This window comes from Corvus hawaiiensis, chromosome 16 (assembly GCF_020740725.1).
Source record: "Corvus hawaiiensis isolate bCorHaw1 chromosome 16, bCorHaw1.pri.cur, whole genome shotgun sequence".
NCBI classification, from domain to species: Eukaryota; Metazoa; Chordata; class Aves; order Passeriformes; family Corvidae; genus Corvus; species Corvus hawaiiensis.
In genome coordinates this window covers 4,481,185-4,503,588 of record NC_063228.1, presented here as the reverse complement: position 1 = coordinate 4,503,588, position 22,404 = coordinate 4,481,185, and the positions used below count along the sequence as shown (strand labels likewise).

General features: G+C 43.4%; 1 protein-coding gene across 4 annotated transcripts in view; it reads left to right on the top strand.

The window, feature by feature from the left end:
• MAD1L1 (mitotic arrest deficient 1 like 1) overlaps positions 1-22,404 on the top strand; it is a 351,296-nt gene that overhangs the window by 183,159 nt on the left and 145,733 nt on the right. For all 4 annotated transcript variants that reach the window (XM_048320994.1, XM_048320997.1, XM_048320996.1 and 1 more), the window contains 2 exons: positions 2,014-2,102; positions 11,066-11,156. In XM_048320994.1, coding sequence (XP_048176951.1) covers positions 2,014-2,102; positions 11,066-11,156 — 180 coding nt within the window. The remainder of the gene's footprint in view (positions 1-2,013; positions 2,103-11,065; positions 11,157-22,404) is intronic.

Below are 22,404 nucleotides of genomic sequence, written 5' to 3'. Positions count from 1 at the left end.
ATGCTTCTTACAAGCTCCCTCGAGCTCATGTGCATTCACTCTCCCATCTCTTTTTCCTGTTACATGCTCTGGTTTTGCCCCTTTCTTTGTGCAGCCATCACAAGAGACCCCAGATCACAACAGCATGTTCCTCGCCCGCCCTCGTTCCCTGGGAAAGCAGCCGTGATTCATGTGCTCGTGTGGGTGAGCAGGTGGAAAAACTTGAGGCTGAGCCCTCTTGGCCAGTGATAAATAACTCACCAGCCCTTCCATCTTCAAATGCTGTCCTCACTCATCCCAGAAAGCATCCCCAAACTCCTAACAGCAAACACCTCCAGGCTTCAGCAGACAGGGGAAACGGGAGGCATAGTGAGTGTTTTCCTGCTAGAAGGAGGTTGGAATTGAAGCCTACTCCTCATCCCAGTACCTTTTATTCACATTCCTGGAATTATCTGGTGTGCTTGCTTTATCCTCAGCCATCTGTGATGGGCTGAGCTGGGAGAGATAAGTTCAGTAATCAGAAAATTGAGGGAAGCATTTCTGGCTGTGATAATCTTATCAGGCAGCTAATATGCATTAATATTTGTACAGCCTGATGATGCAGGTGGGCCTTTGCCTATTTTTTATTCCTGGATGTTTTTTGACAGACAGGGGGAGAATGCAGGGCTTTTTGGGGTGCCAGGGGGAATTAGGTTAAAGCATCTTTTTGATGCTCTCTTTCTTCTGTTCTGTTCCTTTGGTGTCAGAAAGGTGTGGGAGAATAATCCACCCATCCATTTTCCGCTCTTTCCTACCAACAGCACTGCCGTGCTCTGCCTGTCTGTTCTGGTAAGCACGGAAGGGTGAAGAGGCAGCATTCAGAACTTCAGTTCTGTCTGAGTAATATGACTGTCCGTCACAGCTTGCTCTTTTTCCTTGTAAAGTTGGAGAGTTTCTGCAAAAAGCTTGCAGAAGTTTGCAATTGCAATGTGATTTTGCTCTACAAGTCTAATCCATGCTGTTGCAGGGAATGGTGTATGAAATTTCCCTGATGCTGAGCACTGAACTCTCTGTGGTCATAAGTTTTACATCTATAATTAAGGCTGGATTGCTTATTATTTTCCTCCTGGGTGAAAAAATACAGTTTCCATCAATGGATTTATTAGGGGAATTAGTCGACAGGTGGTAAAAAGACAGATGACAAAAGGAAGTCCAGTGTGTGAAGAAGGTCTAAGCTGGGAGAAGGTGTTGGAACAGAAGTTTGAGTATCCTCTGGGTAGTTTGTCTCTGCTTACACTTCATAGTAAATCGTTTTCTGAGTGGTTTAGAAACAAGTAACATATGGAGTTTATCAATCTGTGCATTGTCTTGGTCTCTGAATTAGGGATCCAGACTGCTGCAAGTCAGGGAGCCTGGGAGTTATAGAGTCTGGTTAAGAAGTTCTCATGTCTGTAGAGTTTTGAAATACTTTCTTGCGAGTTCCTTCCCAAACAAAGCCAGAGGCAGAAAATATTCTTAATTGTTTGTTTGTTCAGCCAGAGCTACCTGAGCAGCTAGAGCTACAAGTGTTTATTGGAGAGTGCTGGAAATATTCCCCAGTCTTTTGGATTCGATGTATGTGTCTCAGAGCTGTCGTGGACAAGACAGTGTAATCCCGTGGTTCATTTCTTCTGGAGGAGGAATTGAGTGAGGTTGAACTGTCAATACTAAATGTCGGGAGCCAGCGAGCTCCTAGTGCCACACAGAGTCTTCTGCATCCTATTATCCATGGGGAAAATAGGGGAAATATCTGTAAGAGAAGCAAAAGCTTTGCTAGTAACAGTTAACTTTCCATGCCTTGTCTACTGTGGAGAAAATGGTGGGAAAGGCGAAAGGAATTGCAAAGAGAAGCAGGGTTAAGTGAGGTTTTGGCATTTAACGCATCAGAAGTTGTGCTTTACATCTGTGTAATGAGAAGTCTGATCTGTGCAGAACCTCATGGTTTCCTTCTCCATTTGCTGTTTGTGTGTGCCCCTTACCAGTGCTGGAGGAACTAATACCTTTTCTCTCCTGCAGCTGGAGGTGGAGATGAAGGTCCTGAAGTCTCAGCAGTGCATGGCTGAGCAGAGCTCTGTCATCACCAAGGAGGAGGTGGACACGCTCAGGTAGGCAAAGCAAGGGGAAGGCTGAGCAGATTCTGCTATTTTTGGCTGAACTAATGAGAAGGGAAATGCCCAGGGTGGTTTCACTGCCTGCTGTGGTTATTGTCATCTCCTGGTGGAGCAGCAGGTACAGAAGCTCACTGTGCTACAGTGCATGAAGAAGTTTATGTCTACAGACTGCCTGTGTCCATGGGCTGCCTGCTGTTCAGGCAATGGGGTGATGCCATTGATCAGAATGTATTTTCCTTGTATTTCTGAAGTAGGATGTTCTTTTCCTGAGCACGTTTTACTTTCTCACCAGCTATTATGAACATGAGAAACCCATGAAGCATTAACAGAAACACTCAGCCCCTGATCTGTCCTGCCTTTAGCTACTTTATAAGCTTTGCTATCTTTTGGGAGGCTTCAGGCTCTTTTCTTTTAATGTTTGGGGTCTTTTGCGGTCAGTTAATTAGTAAGACTGGCTCCTGCATCACTATTCCCTCTGTTGACTTTTTTTCCTGTGGAAACAGCATTGCTGTTTGTTTCTTATTTTGACCAAATCTCGACTGTAAATACAGCATCTGTTGGCATGTGTGTGAAGAGGTTTAGAATCCAGCTTTTGTACTGCTGATGCATGTGAGGCACTGGAGATAAAAGAGGGATGTTTCCCCTTGTGCATTGCTGGAGATGGCAGAAGGGTACCTGTTGTGATTCAGTGAAAGAGTAGTTACAAAACAGCATTTCAGCAGAGGATACATGAGCATTTACAAAAGCTACAGTGAAGCTAAACAACCTTTCCATGTATTTATTGAAGTATTTATAGCTTCCATTGCAAAGCAGGTGACACAATAAATACTGAGCACAGAAAAGTTCATCTGTTTCTGAATGTTTAATAAAGTTCCTTTCATTGAAGTTGAGCAAATCAGGTCCTGACAAGCTTGAGTATTTTATTCTCAGCTGATTTAAGGCTTTGGCTGGAGTTTTACTTCTTAATTCTTTGATATTTTCAGCTCCATCACAATAAAGTGTGACTGCCTCATAGGACTGAAAGCAAGGTTTTTCAGCAAGCAGAATCCTGCAGAAAGCAGAAATTACTGGCCTGTATGTTATGGCTTTGCTCTTGTGCTCTGCCTCTGGAGCTTGTTTTACAGCTTTGAAAGCCCAGTTCCATAGCAGGAGGGAGGTGTTTGAAAATAACACATGTTCAGCTAAGCTATTCCAATACATTTTAGGGCTGTACACCTAATGTTGGGGACTTGCTCCTGTAGTTCCCTCAAGGTGCTGTAATAGTTCTGGAGGCCCAAGGCATACATCTCCTTTTTTTATTCTATCATATGTTTGAGTTCTGCTAAAGGATAGAATGCTATGACTTCCCTTTTTCAGGGAGATAAACCTGTCTCTATCAACTTTTGCCGTTTGTGGGGGTTTTTTAACTCCTTCAAGCTTTTCCTCTGCTAAGGCACATTGGACCCTCTGAAACCTGAGGTTTACACTGCTACAGGAGTATTCAGCACCTCCTTGGCAGCATTAAACCTGTCACTCCTGGTTAATAATGTTCCTGTGTATCAGTAAAGCCAGAAGCCTGTTTGCTGTCTTCTGGGACCTGCAGGTTTGCAGAGTTTTTGTACAGTGCCTTCCTGGTCTCTCCCTCCCTGGCTGGTGTTGCTGCAGTACCCTTTCATCTGGGAGACATCCAGGCTGTTTATTTTCCCCTCCAAGACTCATGATTTGGTGTTTACCTTCCCTGAACAGCATTTGCCATCTATTACCTGAGCAGCTTCAGGGAGAAACAGCTGGATTGCCACATAGTCCAGACCACTCCATATTGTGACCGGCTCTTGGCAGTGGAGATGGAGATGTCTGACTGCCCTGAACTAAAATCTATTTCCTGGGCAGGGATGAGTGGAGCTCACAAATACCTCCTTGTTACGGGATCATGGTGTTTGATTGAGCTCAACAGTAGCCCTAAAGTTCCTAGATAATGTTTTTCCCTCTTTGTTTTTAAAGAATTTCTTTGACTGCTAATCTCATGTCTCTCCTCCTTCCATGAAATGGTGTCAAACTTTTCACACAATGTCCCATACCCGGGCCAATTCCCAGTGCAGTGGTTGATGGTGCAGAGCTGTTTTCCAGCGGTGGGCCATACTCTGAAGGCTGTTTCAGCAGAGGCCAAGCTTCTGCAGTTGTTTCATGTTGGTATTTTGGGTTTTCTTGTCTCTTGCTCCTGAAGCTGTGGGTGCATAGCAGCCACAATCCCACATTCTAATTCCAGACTGGTTTCTTCTGTCATCTTTTACTGAACCACTTCTTGTTGTTATGGCTGATTTAAATACTTGTCCCATGCCCTGGTGCTGGTTATTTAGCTACAGAGCTGTTCCACAAAGCATGGGTTTGTCTGATTTTGATCACTCTTTTCACTGCTCAGCTCTAACAGTAAATGACTTGGTGCAAGGCATTTTCTTTCTGCTGGAGCTTTCTTTGCTGGAGCACTCTAAGCCAGTCCCTGCTCCTTTTTCCTTACTGTTGGCTTCTATTACTGCTTCAGACATCTCCTTGCACTCTCAAGAACTTCACAGCATTGCAGAATTGACTCTATAAAGATTTTTTCTTATGTTTCTAGACTTAAGCAGTCAATGGGTATGGTTGGACTTTATTTTGCATTTTCTGTGCATTGTTCAAGAAACTGGGCCAAGTTCTTTCTTCATAGAAGAGGCTTTTTCTCAAAGGAATACAGAATAAATCACTATATTCTCCCAGTCCTTTGGGATTCAGGAATGATGTGCTGTGATCCACATCAGAGCACTCCTCGTGGCTCAGCTGGATGTGTCCTCTCTGTACAGCAGCAATGAACTGGGTGGCTGTGATTAAAGAACAGAAGGGGTTTGGAGGAGAGCAGGGATCAGAATGGAAAGGGGTTAGGTCTGCTGTGCTCATCCTCCTCCTGTGGGCCTCAACAGCACTGGTTTACTCAATTTTATATAGCTCTTAAGGAGAAGAGGACAACACAGTCTCCACTGTCACTCCTTCCTTCTACACACCACTGCCAGAAACTAATTCTGGGAGAAAATGGGGGGAAGAATGCAGATTTCCAAATTGGAAAGAGGGAAAAGAAATGCCACAGCTTATGAGAGAGTTATTTCCATTTCTGTCATTTATTGTAGTCTTTGAAATCCTATAACCTACAGGATGAGGTGTCTGCTCCTCTGGGCTGAGCCCAGCCTCTCCTGTTAGCTGCTGTCACGAAGGAATGTGAAAAATAGGGGGAACCACTGAAGCCAGCAAGAGGAGTGTGCAGAACAGGAATGGACTGTTGAGCCTCCAGGCATTTCCATATAGACCCCGTGGTTTGGAGCTCACTTCTGAAAACAAAAGCAGGGGAGACATAAAGGAGAAAAAGAAATCCATATTAATTCTTTGAATCTGTATTCACCTCCTGTGAGTGAACGAGAGCTTTTAAAAATATGTCTTTTGTCTCATTTTTCTTTAGTATGGAAAGTAAATTTTCAGCCAGAAACTTGAAAGACTTTATCAGTTTTTCCTCCTTCTCTTGAGAACAAAGTGCTATTTCGTCAGACCTTTTATAACTTTAAATGTGAAGCTCTCTCCCAGCATCATCGTTTCTGGAGAGACAATAAAAGCAGTGCTAATGCTGTCATTTCTCACACTTTTTGCTGCTCCCTCTGAAATAATATTTGTTTATATTCTGTAGATCCTATGAAAAGAAACAGTGGTCAACCCATTGAGTTCCTGCACTGTAGGGTACAGCATTTGGGCATTAGCACCTTTCACAGGGAAGGTGATAAATGTGCAGAAACTGATATTTCAGAATCTATAAATAAAAGGAATATATTTTAAAATAACTTCACTAAAGACTTAAGTGGCAACAGCTGAAGGACCTTTTCAGCTGGAACAAATCTGAACTTTTCCTTTCTGCTGTCAAGCTGCAACCCCGGTAAATCCTAAATGTTTTCTGTGGATTTAGTGACTGGGTAGAGTTACAGTAATTCAAAAGAAATTCATGTCCTTGCCAATGCCCATTAGTCACACTTGCAGGAATTCTGTCTGCTCTGCTCCTAACACCATCTCAATGCCATCTGGATCCCTTAATAGCATCTTCCCAACACATACATTTTCTGCTCCATTCAGTAGTTTCCTGTTCAGCAATAGCTTTTCCACAAGGCCATGTCCCCTTCACAGATGGGGCCTCTGTGAGACATGTCCTCATCGGTGATATCCACAGGCAACCACATAACACAGCTGAGAACATTAAAAACCAATAAAGCAAAGATAAAAGGGTGATGGGGGCGGGGGGGAGTTTTCACTGGTTAATTCCACTGAAAAGCTCTGGACTGAGAGAGACACTTGGAGTGCCTGGATGCTGTTGAAAATCCAACAGATTGCCCCGTTTTTTCCTTTCTGAAGTAGGAGCAGCCTTGTCTCACGATCTAAGGTTTTTAGATAGACTGAACACACACGGTGGGATGTCTCCTGATTCTCACAAGTGTCATTTCAGGAGACCTGAGGCTGTAGGTGGGGTTTTTTTTCTTCATTCCTTCTTCTGATTTGAGATAATGAAACATGCAGTGGAGGCAATATAAAGCTCAGTTTTGAAAAGTGGGAAAATCCATGTGGCTGAGCAAATGCCAATGAATCTGTATTCTTGCACTAAATTTGATCTTGTGAAAGGTTGTGGAGGTGGCATCAATTTACCTTATGCCTGTGGAGCCTTCAGCTCTGGGTTGAGCTGTCTGATACAGGAAAATCTTCCAGACATGTGAAGAGATCTTTGCCAGAGATTAAATACTTTCATGTTTTCAAACCCCTGTATTGAGAAGTTCATGGATTCTCCAGAAATAAATTCAAATGCTTTTTCCCTGTATCACAAAACTTGACAATGGTGTTGACATTTCAGAAAGAAACTGATGTTTATTCCTTCCTGGTGGCACAAGGCTGTTTTTAGAATAGACACCAGCTTTTAAGGCCAGGTTGGATGGAGCTTGGAGGAACCTGGTTTAGTGGAAGATGTCCCTGCCCATGGTGGGGGGGCTGGAACTGAATGATCTTTAAGGTCCTCTTTAACCCAGACCATTCTGGGCCAAAAAACTGAGCTGGTAGATGATTGTGCTGTACCCAGGTGTTTCTGTATCCTTGCTTTTTGTGGTCTTCACACAAATTTGTCTTGGGTTGTTCTCCCTACCTGAAGGTAACTCCAATGTGTAACAAGCTGAGGATTGCAAAATGGTGATAAAATAGTATCACCTCTCTTGTGCAGGTGTCCTTGGAGAGAAAAGGCACAAGGTGTGTGCACCAAGGCTGCCTTTGTGGATGCTGGTGCATCCCAAAGCAGTACCAAATCATCCCTATACCTGAACGTACGTAAATGAAAAAAAATCCAAGTGCCAAGCCAGTAAATATTTTTCAGTATTTGACTTCCATATCTTAACCACCAGCTGCAAGTGCTTTGCTGTGTTTATATATAGATAGGACTTCCCTTGCTTCTCTCTCTTTGCCATTGGGAAGTGTTCCCCAGGGGGCTGGGAAGCAAAGCTGGAATAGCACAAACTGTTTGCTTATGGTTCTGATTGCTTTCCCACTGGAGATCCAGGACACTTAACAGTGTTAAAAATAAATTAGGAGAGGGATAAATGGTGAAAGCACTAGTCAGTCCCCAAATCCTCCTGGCACAAAGAGGTTACAGCAATGTTCTTGTTCCTCAGAGCAGAGGAAGCAACAGGTTTTGTCTCTGAAGGAGAAGCAGGGAGTGCCCTGTGCCTCAATGGGCTGACCTTGCCCCGAGCATGGCAGGAAGCCCTACGTGGTGTCAGGAAAGGAGGATCCCTGATAGCTGGGACACTGGGAAGGAGCAACCATCCAAGGGGTGAGCCTAAGGCCATGCTCAGGGGGGAAAGGCTGTGACCCTCAGCTCATGGGTGCTCCTGTGCCTGTTGCTGGTCACAGAGTAGGTGGTTCTGGAGAAGAGAGGGCACAGTAAGAGTGACCTTATTGTGGCTTTTCAGTACCTAAAGGGGCTACAAGAGAATCAAAGAGGGACTTATGACCCTGGCATGCAGTGGTAGCACAAGAGGGAATGGCTTCAAACTGACACAGGCCAGGGTTAGATGGGATACTGGGAAGAAATTCTTCCCTCTGAGGGTGGTGAGACCCTGGCACAGGTTGCCCAGAGAAGCTGTGGCTACCCCATCCCTGGAAGTGTCCAAGGCCAGGTTGGACTGGGCTTGGAGCAATCTGGTCTAGGGAAGGTGTCCCTGCCCATGGCAGAGTGGGGAACTAAATGATTTTTACAGTCCCTTCCACTCCAAACCATTTCAGGATTCCGTGGTATCTGCTGCCTGACTGGGAGTGCCCCGGGCTTCAAATCACCACTTGCTAAGCAGTGAGGCACAAAGGTCACCAACAGATTATTGAATCCTAAAATTGCAGGTGAAATAGCACAAAAATGTAATGGCTTGAATCTACCCTCATTACAGCTGTGTCTCAGGTCTTGGGAAGTGTTTTCTGAGCACTGCTATGAATGATTTTCAAAGGGCAACTGAGAGGCCTGAGCTTAAACCTCCCCGCGGAGACAAGTTCTGCAGGCAGATAGCAGCAGTGTCAGATTATTTGTGAGGCTGGATGGGGAGAAATTTGTTCCCAATTAAAATTCAGCATGTCAAGACTGGAGAAAGTACTGATGAGAGTCCTGTGTCTGGCTCTGACCTTTCAGGAGCTGTTGCGCTGGTGTTCCTCAGAGAAGTGTTGCTCTCCTCACGGCCTGTTCTGCAATCCATTTAGAAATGTACCATTAAAAGCCTTAATTCCACTTTGAATTTCCATTTTTCCTGACCTTTTGAGTCTCCTGCTTCGGCATCCTCCATCCCCACTAGCTTTGTGTCTCTTCTGAAAGTTATTGATGATTTTTTTTAATGGCCTGGACAGTGCTAAAACTGCTCCTTGTCATTTTAGAAGCTTCTAAGAGCAGAGAAAGATGATACTTTATAATATTTGAAAATTGCCAGCAGGGGTCAGGCTTACAAATAATTTAAGCCATCTAAGCTGCATATTTATTGAGAGACATTTCTGCGCTGAACATGATGTGGATCAACCCACTTCTATGGGAAAGTTTGGAACTGTTGCCAAATGAATAGGAGAGATGACTTCTTCCTTGTACCTGAAATTGCTGTTGTATAATTTTGGGATATTGGCAGGTGACTGTATTCTTTATTCTTAATTTCAATCATTTAAAAGTATTATTAAGCAATAGAATTAATTCTTAAAGAACATTCTGAAAAAAGGGTCCTGAGAAAATTGAATCCAAAGATCAGTGTTATTCTGTATTAGTTATACAAGAAGTTAACGTGTGGAAGGGGAGGGTCTTGAAAGGAGCATCAAGGTTTTGTACTCTGTACTTAAATGCAAGCAAAAATTTTATATCCAGTCTTTTTTATATATATTTATATCCTGCCTAACAAGTTTGATAGAGTTCTCTGAAGGATTCACCAGTCATTTGTCTAAGGTTGGTGTGGTTGATCTAATGTATTTGACCTTTCAGAAAGCTTTGAGCCAGAGGTCACAAAGAAACTTTGATGGAACGAAAAAGGAGATTCTTTGTTGGATTGATAAGAATGTATAAACCCCAGAGGTCTGGCTGTCCCAGTGTAGTGTCTGTGGCAGTGGCCAGTGGTAGGTGCCCACATGAACAGGACAGAGCAGCTGGGTACCTTGCCAGGAGGCTCTCCTGGCTTCTCTGTACCTTGTCTCCAGGATTTCCTGAGCCAGAGATAAAATAATATATTCTCACTTTGTAAAACTTCATGCATTTTTTCCCATTAATTTGCTTATGTAATACAAAGTTAAAATATGGAAAATCAAAGAACAAATGTTTTCACAATGCTGAGGGTTTTTCCACTAGGTCCTAGAATGGTTTTGATTGGGAATTGGGAACTTGTCCAAGACAAAAAAGGGGTTTGTGAGTAGCAAGGTGGCAGAGTTTGAGATAATATGAAATTATTCAGCTTATCAGAGCATTCAGAATTTCAGAAGAAATCTTATGATGCTGCTTGAGACGGGAGATGAAGTTGCATGTCAATAATTGCCAAACCCATGCACATAAGTAAAAACAACCCTTACTTTTATTCCCACAACAGAGAGCTCTTAATGAGCTGTTGTCACTCAGGAAAGAGATCTCACATTGTTGTGAACAGCTTTCTAAAAATATCAGATAGGTGCTCCATAGTTAAAAATACAAATAGAATACTAGAAGTTATTGGAAAAGAAGTTGAGAATAAAGCAGAAATCCTCATTGTACCACTGAATATATCTGAGTGCTGTTTGTAGTTCCAGCTTATTTCATAACAAAAAGTCTATATAAAACTCGAAGGAACAAGGAAGAACAATAAAAATATGGAAAATCCTTGATGTGAAGGAAGAGTAAACTGAGATTCTTCAGGAAATAATGGAGAGGCCTGTACTGTGGTGTGGAGAGGGGAGGGTGGTACAATTACTGACAACTTTTCATAGCAGAACTAACGGGCACTCAGTGAAATAATCACGTGTGAAGTATAAAACAAACTGAACTAATTTTTCATACAGCACATAATTAAATTGTGGAACTTAGTGCCAAGGAGTGTTGTGAAGGCCAAAAGTATAAATCAGATCAAAAAGAGATTTGATACCTCATGGAGGTTTTAGCTGTTGGTGGTTATTAAATGTGATGGTCTAGACTCCGTCTGTGGTTCAGATGGTATCCAAGCTGAACTTGCTTTATATTCAAGCTGTAGATTTTTAATATACTTTTACAAATTATATTCTCATCATATAAACATGTCACTTTTAACCATATGTTTTAGCTGCCTCAGTAGTGCAGTTTTGTGATACTGAATGCAGGAATAATCTGATACTGTTTCTGATTTCATGCTTTACTTGATTATTTGTGGTGGGACTGTGCAGGGACACACAAAGTCTATTAATTTTCCCTTTTTCTCCAGGTTGAAAATTGAGGAGCTGGAAGCTGAACGCAGCAAGCTGGCAGAGGAGAACAGATCTCTGGAAATGAAGCTGGAGAAGCTCACTCTGCAGGTAGGAATGTGGAGGTCCAGAGCAGCTGGAGAGCCTGGCGTGGTCCATGTGCCGTGGCTGTGCTCACAGATGTGCTTGAGTGCTCCCAGCATGGAGCTTCCCTTCCCTCCATCTGGGCAAGGCACCTTCCAGCAGCCTGTGCTGACTGCACTGTTACACCTGTGTTTCTGACCATGCCATTGGAGAGGTTTGATGTCAGATGCAATCACACAGATGCAGTTGTATTTTTGGATAATTGTCTCCAGGACTTCTCTTCTTGGAGCCTTAAAAATTTGTCCATGTTAAGTAACTCCATCACTAGAAGTTGTCTGTCCCCAGCTGCACTCATGCCAAAGTGGGAGCATAGACAGGGCTGAACAGCATGGAGTGGATCAGAAATTTTGAGCTTTGTTTGTATTGAAGTCTCCACTCCGCTGCTATCAGCAATGGAAGCAGAGACCACCTCAGCAGGCCAGAGTTTGCCGAGCCAGGAACCATCCGTGCTGCTGAGGGGATGAGCTGGCAGCACCCACAGACACGGAGAGCAGAAGGTGTGGAGTCAGAAGGATGGGAGGTGTGTTCCTTTTGCTGTGCTACTGTGTGTGTTTTGCCTTTTCCTGGTGCTGTCCTCTGTGGTAGAAGGTGAGCAGAACCCTGGATAGATCCATGAAATCTCACCCTCCTTGAAGGAGGGCGCGGGCACGGGCACCTGCAGCAGATAAGTGGACTGGCTGCTCAGCTTGTTGTCACCGTAGGAACAGCTTTCCTGTGCAGGGGAAGGGCAGGGGAGTTGCTTCAAGCTTTTGTAGTGTTTCCTGTTTGAAAGGTGCTGGAGCAAACGAGAACCTGAGCCTGTTGGTTTAATCAAAGCCCACCCTTCTATGAACAGTGTTGTCTCTTCCTTCTTTTCCCTCTGATGTGCTGAACAATTTGTCATTCAGAATGTAGCATTCTACTATCTTAATTTTTCTTTCTTTTTATCTTTATTTTTCCCTCTTTTTTTTTTTTTTTTTTTTTTGCAAATTGCTTCATGGTAGAAAACCTGCAGGTTTGAAATTACCCAGATTTCAGCCAGACCATTGATTTTTATCTTGACACCTATTAGACGTGAATCAAATTTATTTTTATTTTTATAACCCATTCCTGGAGACAGGGGAAGTGACAGCTTTGATAAAGCAGGGAGCTAAGAGCTGCTGAGCATCTCTGCTGAGCCATGTTTAGTGTGAAACCTGTCACCCTGCTCCCCTTTAATTGGGTTTCAGTCATCAGAAGGAGATTAAAGCTTTGGGCTGGTGTTTGGATGCTTAGGTCTCCGGCAAACACAACAGCAGCTTTGGTTTCAGAACAGATTACAATTCAGGTCGTGGTTAATTTGCCTACATGGTCTTACAGTGGTTGCTGGCTTTCCAAGAAGGCCTGACCAGAGGAATTCCCTATTTTCTTTGTGATGTCTTGAGACATCACAAAGATCTGCTTTCTTTGTTCATACAGCTCTTGAGATGCCAAGACTTGAGTAGCAGGTCTAGGAAAGAGAAATCTTTGAGTTAGTGAGCTGAATTCAGGTAATGATGCTCTTCTATCTCCCTTGCCAAGGCTGAGGCCATGGCTTTAACTCCTTATTTAACAGGATGTAGCTCCCCGTCCCTAAACTCTCACTTTACTTGTGTCTTAGAGAACTTGATGCCTCAAGTAGTTTTTTTGAAAGACAAGGAGTAGAGGGGAAAGCACAAGTACAGGAATATGTCAGCTGAATGCTGATGTGTCGGTATTGATCAGTGTGTGCCCACCTGAATGGCCAAGAACTCCTCAGAGGGGAAAATATCAGCCTTCCCAATTTTTATTCACCTTGTGAATCAAATATCTTGACAGGCCAAGCTTAAAATGACTCTTTTTATAAACACATTGAAAGAAGGTTTGTTACAGTGAGAACCCACAAAGTTAAGGATAAGCTTAGAAATTCACCTCTTCTATCAGTGCTGAGCAAATACGCTGAAAATGTCATTATACACTCAGATAAGGTCACTGAAGTGTTGCTAGTTTGACATGTTATTTATTCCCACCTCTGAAAGAAATCATTGGGAAATGATGGGTTAAAATAAAGCCTGTGTCATGAAGGGGAAAAAAGCAGGACACACTACATACAGAAGTCACAAGGAAGTTTTACTGAACAGGAAGATGACTAAAATTACAAACATAGGAGAAGCATGTCTTCAAATCAAAATAAAGGTGTAAGAGAAGGGGGTGACATTAAATCAGGTAGAATGAAGGTGATTTCATACAAATCTTTATCTGCTGTTCCTTCTTTTAAAATAAAACCTCTTACTCTCTGGAATGAAAAGATACGTAGAAGGGACACACTAAAGTTGTGAATTTGGAAGAGACAGGTTGTAGAATCGAGGCTCTGACTGCTTTATACTGAATTGAATCTGTTGAGTTCACAAAGCTGTGTGTGATGCATGAAATCTAGGGAGATACAGCTAATAATTTGTAATTAAAAACATCAGTTTGAATGTATTGAGTTGTGGAAAGGAGTAAAGTTTCAAAAATATTTGTCTCCAAATCATGGAATCATATAGGTTGAAAAAGACCTCAGATTTTTGACTCCAACCTGTGACCCAACACCACGGTGTCAACCAGACCATGGCACTGAGTGCCATGTCCAGTCTTTCCTTAAAGCCTCCAGGGATGGCAAATCCACCACTTTCCTGGGCAGCCCATTCCAATGTCTAATCACCCTTTCTGTGAAGAAATTCCTTCTCTCATATCTTTTTGTACCTGAGTCCTGGCACATGAATTTTTCTAATTTCTGCACAAAAAGCCCATTTTGTGAGCAAGGGCACCCTGAGGGACTGGGCAGAGGGCAAGGAGTACCTGGAAAGGTGCTTTTGGTGTGTGTCTCACACTCCTTGAGCTCTATTAGCAAGTGAACTGAGGTGCTGATAGCTCTCTAAAGCCATGTATATTACAGCTGACATCTTTTTGTATTCTATGCTTGTGTGGGGACAGCTTGAATTATGCCTGAAGGCGTTTTCCACCTCCACACACCCCATCTTCGGAGCCCCTTGCCTCTTGACACCTAGCTGCAGGCTGCATTGATTTTCCTTCACTGGTATAGAGACTTTAGCATGGATATCACTCACTGGCCAGGTCTGCACTGCTAATGAAAACCTCAGACTACAAAAACACAAGAGATATGGAGCTGTAGAGAAATGACACCCGGTTGAGACTGCCCTTCCCAGTGTCCAGGATATTATCTTAAGGAAGACATTTGAAACTGTGCCTCAGGAGAGGGATTCAAATAATATGAAAAATTGGGTTTAAACAGACAATTTTATCTCATCTCTTCTACCCTTCTTTCTTTCCATGAAGCAAAAGACAACTCCAGGAATCCTGAGCTGCCAGTGCTTGGCCTGTGGTGGGGAGGTTGAGATTTCAGAGAAAGGCTTGGTTTGTTTAAGTTATCTGAAATGATCTGGACCATCTTCCAGAGGTGCTGGTTTGAAAAGTGCAGCTTGATGCCAGGAACAAAAGACACTGATCAAATCAGTGCTTTTCGGATAAAGTGGGAGGAAAGAGTTGTGAGGAGTGTTCAATTAGCATTTCTTACTGCTAGGAGCCCTGTGTTTACAGGCAACCAGTCGGATGTGAAGTGTTCCTTATGCAAATACTACTCTCCTGCTTTTCCTGCTCTCCTCTACTCTTCCAGCTGAAGAAGAGATTCTTCAAGGTTGGCTGCTTCAAGGAAGATTGATTAAAATCAGCTGCAGTTTGACTTAATTGGATCCATATGCTTGGAGAGGGAGCAGGACTAGTTAAAGTCCTCGTAATTAGTTCACAGCTGGTTGGTGAGAAAAATGAAACTCCAGTTAGAGTTCAGATAAGTGGATCTGTATGGATAAAAGGCAAGAAGATGGGATTTAGTTTTTTTTACACTGAGATGTATTTGGGCTTGAAAATCACCTCTAGTCCCATAGCCAAGCTGGCAGCCTAATCCCTTTGAGCGTGTGCATGTGTATTTATGAGGCTAAATGGAAAGAGTCTGTATTTTCTGGCTTGTTTCTGAGTAAAAGGAATCACCTGTGGATGCTGGCAGTCATGAAAACCTGATAGAAAACTGGGAGAAGATCTCAGGGAGTAGACAAAACCCAACAAGGGCAGTTTGTCTGTGGGAAGGGGTCATGGCTTGGCACAACCTCTGGACTGTGCAACTTTGATTGTGATGTCCCTGCTCACAGTAGTGACTGGTTGTGTTTAGCCTTTCTGCCAGTCAGTAGTAAGACAACAACACTCTCAAAAATGCCTTATTGTTCATACATATTGTAATGATTGATTTTTGCCTATTATTCCAAAGCTCAGAAAGAGCTGACTGAGGGCATAGTGTGAGGACAGTCATCAGAAAACTTGCCCCAGACAGGAGCTGGAATTTCTGTTAAATTTTGCTGTCAGAATAGAAGGGACTGAATTCCCTATTACAGTGCTCTTGAGGGAAGTGCCTGCTGGGTTAAGTTCTCCAGGAGTCAGATGTCCATGGATAGAAGCGTTGAACATCCAGAGCATTCATGTGTTTCTCTTTTCCCTTATCTCTGCAACCTTTGTGGTTGGGCTGGTCTCCTCCTTCTTCTAGTGCTGTATTTTGAAGGAATAACAAAACATCTGGGAGCTGTACCCCAGGGGAAGGTGGACAGGGAATGTTTCTCCTCTTTAAGCATTAATGACTCATTTTATGGTTAGGGCTTTGGCAGCCAGGCAGTGACTAGCTTGGAGTTAAGAACCCAAGGCAAAGCTGAGGTCATTTAACAGTCTAACTGTTCATTTTGTGACCAGTGAAGAATGATGAATGAATCATTTACACTGTTATAAAACTTAAAAGGACATAGTCAACCTTTCAACATTCTCTAATTTGCCTCTCAAATGCTCACAAGTCTTCTTCCTGGATTATCTCCATGCCCTCCCTTTTCACAAACTTCCTGTCCTTTTTTCTTCACCTGTGCATGCTGAGGTCTGTGTTAGCCTCTGTGGCACAGCTGGTCCCCACTGAAAACCTAATCTAAGTTCAGCCTTTTTTTTTCTTTTCTAAAAGGCTTTTTTAGATGGTTCTGGGCAAATCACTTGGCATCTCTTCAGTCAGGTACTGCTTTTGTCAAGGTGTAGGAACAAATCTGCGTGTACTCCAGAGGGACTTAATTATGAGGTAGAATAACTGAGAGCATACAGCAGGAGACCCCGTAAAGAGAAGATGAAGGGAAGTGCAGGCCCAGGACTGCAGAAGGTTGTATCATATTGTGCTGCCCCACTCATCCAGTGCATCGAGTTCATGGGAGCGTGTGGGAGTGGATGGGGGACAGAGCGATTTGTGATCTGTTCCACAGACTCCTGGATTTGATCAGCAATAAGCTCATCTTTTACAGGCAAAGATTATCTTCTAAATTTCACAGGCAGCAGCAAGTCTTCAGTGACCTAAGGATGTGTATCTGCTCAAGTGTATGTAGGTAGAGGCCACTCTGGGGATCATGCCACAGTTTTGCTCAAAACAGCAATGAAAAACATGATAAACAGACATCATGGGTATTAATTTATGACAGATCAGAGGTGTGTAATTCTTGCATAAAACACTGGAGAATATTCACACAGGAAGATGGCTTTGACTGAAGAAGGGACCAAGTGAGTCTGGTGCTCCAACAGCTCTGGAGATGGGATGGTGAAGGCAGTAGCGTGCCAGGGGCAGAGGAGCACTGTGGAGTCCCCCGGCATGTCCTGGTGGTTGGTCTGAGCAACACCTGTGCTGTTACACCACCTTCAGTTCAATTATCTCTTGAGCTGGGTAGGTGAAACTAAGTCTGAACTGCTCTGCTGTGTGGGTGTCCCTGGTGTTCACAGGGAGCTGCTAAGGGGATATGCTGAAGTGCCACCCAAATGAATGGGGGGGAAAAGAGCTTCCCTATAATGTGCCGGTAAATTGTGCTGGAAGGATTATACGTGTTATTTGGGAGACAACATTGTGTATCTTGTGCCATGTGGATTAGGAGCTGTGGGAAGTCCTAGAACTGGTGTGAAACAGGAGTGCAGAACCTGCTGTGATCCAGCCCCTGGGGATTACGTGACACGGAATTAGCTGGGGCTATGCAAATATTTGTATGTGTTAATTCTGAATATGCTGCTGTTATTAGAATTAACAGAAATTAGAAGCATTCCATGGGAGCAGAGAGGAGAAGCCTAAATATGTCATTGACCTGTAGGTTTGTTATTAGGTGGTTCAAGGAGAAGCTGCTTAATGACCTCGGTGGCCCCGATAAATGTGATGTGCAAAGTGGATGTCGAATGAAACAAGGACACGCACAGAACAGACTTGCTAATGTTTGTTAACATCAGGGACCACGAGTGCACAGATTCACATTTGTGCAGGGAAATTTTACCAACGTGCCCTTTAAAAAAAATTTTTTTAAAGGAATTTGCACACTGAATATTAAACACCTGAAGCTCTATAAATTCTTCTGCCCGAGCTGCCACCGTAGTGTTTATTTCATGCAGCACCTTTCTCAAAGTTCTGCAGAAACTGATTAACATTTGCATAATACATTTAACACGAAAATCCAGAATAAATTCATTAATGTTCTCCTGCCACTGCCCTTGAAAATATCAGCGGTTGTGTGGCATCACAGAGCTCATTAGAGGAGCAGAGGGGGAGGAAGGGCGAGCGCTGGATTTCCTGAACAGCTCTGAAACAGGAAAGGTCAGTGCACTGAGTGTCAGCACCTGAGCAGCAGCACGGGGAGCTCAGAGCAAGCAGGGAGAGCTGGGCCATGGGAAATGTCCTGCTGGAAAAGGTCGCTGTACCACTACATAGGAAGCAAGAACTTTAGGAGGTGCCATCCATGCTGGAGTAGAAAAATCAAGCACAAAATGCAGATGAGGATGCTGCTGCACTGAGGAGGAGGCTGCTCCTGAGCACACGTGTTCTGCAGGGGCCAGCACCAGGAAATTGTTCCAGTCCTTCTGTGGTACAGGAAAGCTGGCTTGGAACAAAGCTTGGTTTTCTGAACAGGTGTTGCAGAATAAATGGTGATGTTTTGAGCATCGTGCAAGACTTGGTTGCATGTCAGGAGGTCACTAAATCTGGGCTGTGTTCACTGCCTTCATGGGAGTATGGGGACAGAGATACCACTCTTGTTGGTGCTCTTGTATGGTAAAAAGAGCAGCAGTGCACATAAACTAGTAATTCCAGCTACAACTGCACATTCAAACTCACAGTTGTGTATTTAAATCCCCACCCGAAAACTAACAATGAGTGCCAGTGAAGTAGGAGTAAGTAGCAACTCCAGAAGGCCTCTGTGTGTTTCACTGATCCCCAGAATCACCTTGTGGGTGAAAGCCAGCGCTGAGGAGACAGAAACAACCATTTTAAAACAAGACATCACTTTTAAACTCTTCTAATCTTACTTATCACATGAAGAAAAAGCAAGGTTTCAGGAAGCAATGAGAGTGACTGTCCCTTTTTAGTTTTCTTGGTTTTCTCTGTAGTCATTCAGTGGCACAAATTAGTTTTCAATTGTTCTTTCTTCATTTTCTATTATTTTTCTGCTGCTTTGAATTCTGCTTCCGTGTGGCAGAAACAAAACAAGAATGTCATTTAGACCTGTATAACGCAAATAACGCTTCACAAGGTTTGTTTACTGAAGCTTTGTGCTTTCTCTCAGACTTTTATGAGTACCACGTCCTTAAGTTGCAGCTCTCTCCACATTCGGCTTTTAGCTTTTCATTACTCATTACTATTTCAGCCTTTGTTTGATGACCCAATTATTTTTGAGTTTCTGATTAAAACAAAGTAATAGGCCACAGTTTCGTGCTGCCCTTGTCTTTGCCATTTCTGTTGTGTCTGGCTTTGTAAAGTCCAAGTTTTTAGTAATATTCTTCAGCAGTTTTATTCTTCTGATAAAGAGACTCTGGTTATGGTGCCGTGTTTTTCCTCTACTACTTGGTATATGTAAAACTTGACACCATCTCTAAGAGATAAAATGCCAGGATGTGTCACCCAGATAATGGAAAAGAAATAAGTCAGAATTTAATAACGTTTTCTCTGTGTGTATGATGAGGGGAAGAGGAAAAATCTGCCTGTTTCTTGTCACAGTCAAGAGTGGGCAGTGTTTGTAATGATGTTAAAATATACATGAGGAAATGGGGAGATGCTCTGAGCTGAGGCACTGGTGGGGGTGTGCATCAGAGAAACATGTTTTTGTGTGACCTCTGTCAGGGGAATTCAAGCATGCGAGATGTTGATACGTTATCTTACATATCCCAGAACTCTTCCCTTTGATCAGACCGACCTACCACCTATTTGACACGTGGAGGCACGGATTTACATTTAAAAAATGGGTTTTCTCTGAAGAATTTCTGCAGATAGTGGGAAGGAAGCTTGACATGCCTCTGTCACTCAGATGTGTGGCCCTGAGCTTTCGTGCAGCAGTGCAGGCTTGCGGTGTGCCCAAGGGGGTAAGTGGGGAGAAGTAACACCCCAATAACAGAGCATTTCTGTCAGCAAACCCTGAGCACAGTCAGATCCTGATACAGGCCCTTCCTAGCCCAAATTTGCCTCAATTTCCATTTGCTGTTGCTTGATAAGACTTTAAAGAGACGTGCATCCAGACAAGTCAGAAAAAAAGTAATTGTTTTTGACGGCTTTCCTAGCTGGAGTTGAAAGACAGGTAGCCGTGGAATGGAAGATGATGCCTAATTTAGGTAGAAAGGCTGCTCTGTTTAAATGAGGATGGACAGTTGGAGTGGCAGGATAAGTGAAGTGCTGTGGGAAGAGCATCTCCTTCGTATCTTTTAAAAAAAATGAGCAGTGTCCCATGGGGGGGTTCTGTGTGTAGGAAGGAGGGGAGGTGTCTGGGAAGCCCAGCTGTGTTCCAAGCAGATGGGAGAACTCCCAGGTGATCCATCCCAGCCGTGCTTACCTGATCATGGGGCTCAGCTCCATCAGGAACTCTGCTGCTTCCTCTGATCAGCATTTAAACCCCGCATTTCCTAAATGATGCAGCAGCTCTGTGCCTGTTCTTTGCATTTTTGCCAGGGCATTTAAAACGAAATAAATATTCCCTGAAAGCTGTTGTGCATGTTGGACATGACAGAAGAGGTTCACTTGGGACTGTGACCTTTCAGAACAAAGACATTGCTTTTGAAAAGGGGGTTCATTGTGCTTCTGGCTCTAGTAAGATGAAAAACTTGAAAAACTATTAACATGAAGGCTGTGCAGCAAGGATGAGCTCTCCAGAGGTCCTCTTGTGTATTTTTGGTTGTCTTCCAGTGGATACATTCTTTCTCTCTGTGCAGTGCTACCACAGTTGCAATCAGTAGTAATTACAGAAATTTTCTCATTTTTATGAGTAGAGGGATGTGAAAAGCTGTTGACAGCAGTCTGCAAGGGAGCTCAGCTGTGGAGCTGCTTTCCCTCTAGATCCATCACAGCTAGAGCTGCTGACCTTAAGGTTATTTCCCAAGGAGTCAGGGCTTGCTCAGAGGTCGGTCTGTTCAGTGTGCAAGGAAAAGTGTGATTAGATATGTGTGAGCTCTTATGATTAATATCAACATGGTGGAGCTGCCTGAACATTTAAATACAACACTGGGGATTTAATTTTTTATATGTGTGTATATATGTTTGTAGACGATTATTGGAATGCATGCCAGTGTATTTAAATGTAGACATGACTTGATACAGATGGGTGTAAAATAGGAATATCACCTAAACTGGCTCAACAGAAGCCAGCTGGAGTGTGGTCAGAGGGATGGCAAAGGTGGCCAAACGGGGAGGGAAATGCCTGCTCAGGAGGGAGAGCAGGCAAGGGGTGTGAGCTGGAGCTTCTTCCTTGGGTATGCTGCAGCATGGCAGTTGTCAGACTGTTCCCTTCAGGCTGACAGAAGCTGAAATGAAGGAGGTGGCAGTATTGGAGACATTCCTTAGGATCCTCTTCAGGTAGAGGGGGGGGAAGGAACTGTGATTGTATAACATGAAATGGTTTCCCCAGTGCTGCCAAGTGGTGCCATGGTGGCACACAGTAGCTTCTACAGCCAAGCAGCTTGAGGATTGAATGTCACAGTTTTTTGACTGTTCTGCTTTCTCAAGGTCTGTGACTTCTTCTGAGTGTGATGCTTCTGCTGACACTGCTTAGAAGAGAAATCTCTGTCTTATCTGGAGATTTTTGTGTGGTCCATTCTCTCAAGCATCCTAGAGAAAAGAAAGTGACTGGACATGCTGCAAAGCAGACCTGTCGGTGAATTCACCAAGTGTATTCCTGCTAAGCCTACCCTTTCATCCCTCCCATTTTAGCTCCTTGGCTATTTCGTTCAACTTAATGCTCTTTACTGATGTTTCCTGCTTCCAGGGGATCAAAAAGGTAGTCTGAGTCCTTTAGATATGTGTGAAAGTTAGAGGTGATGATGCCCTTCTACTGATTTACTCCATTATAACTTGAAAACTTGTAATTGGGCAAGGCTGCTTCTGAAGTATTTATTTCTTCAGGCAGGCAGCTCAGGATGATGTTGAATTCGTTGGTTGGAGCAGTTAACTCAAAGCTGTTCAGAATCCAATAGATTGCCCCATAGCCATTCCTCTTATTGTTTCAGTTTATCCACAAATCTCTCTTATTCTTGTAAAATTGAAATGAAGATGAGATGAGTGTCCCCATCTGAAAAGATTTCAGTGCTGCTTGAAGTCTCCTTGCACTGGCAGATAAAAACAATTGAGCTTTGAGCTTGAACTGAGAGACAGATAAGATCACCAGGAGATTTCCACAGCAAATGCAGAATATATTCTTCTCTAATGGATTCTTACTGCTGTCTGGCAAGTAATTGAATTGCTTGGGTAGGAAGGGAGAGGGGACTGGGTTGGGGTTTTTTGGTGTTTGAGGGGGGTTTTTTAAAGCTCCCAAATTTTGTGAAGATAGGAAGTAAATGGTTTCTCTGCATGACACAGGATGTCTGTCAGACATAGGGAAGCTAATTAAAATGTCACAATATGTGCATGAGGGTGATGAGGCAGGAAAGACCGATCACTTCCTTCGTTCTAGGAATTTGTCTGTGTCCCTGCTTCTATCTACTTACTGTGAAATCTGCAAGTAATTCATGCTCTGAGGGTACGAATGAGGCCACTGGGTAAATATGGCCTCTCTCTCTTTCTTACTGGAGTAAAGCAGAAAATAAATTAAATCCATTCTTGCTCTGCTGCAATTACTGAGGCTGTCTCACTCCAGCTGGGCAATAGCAAAGATGCTGGTTC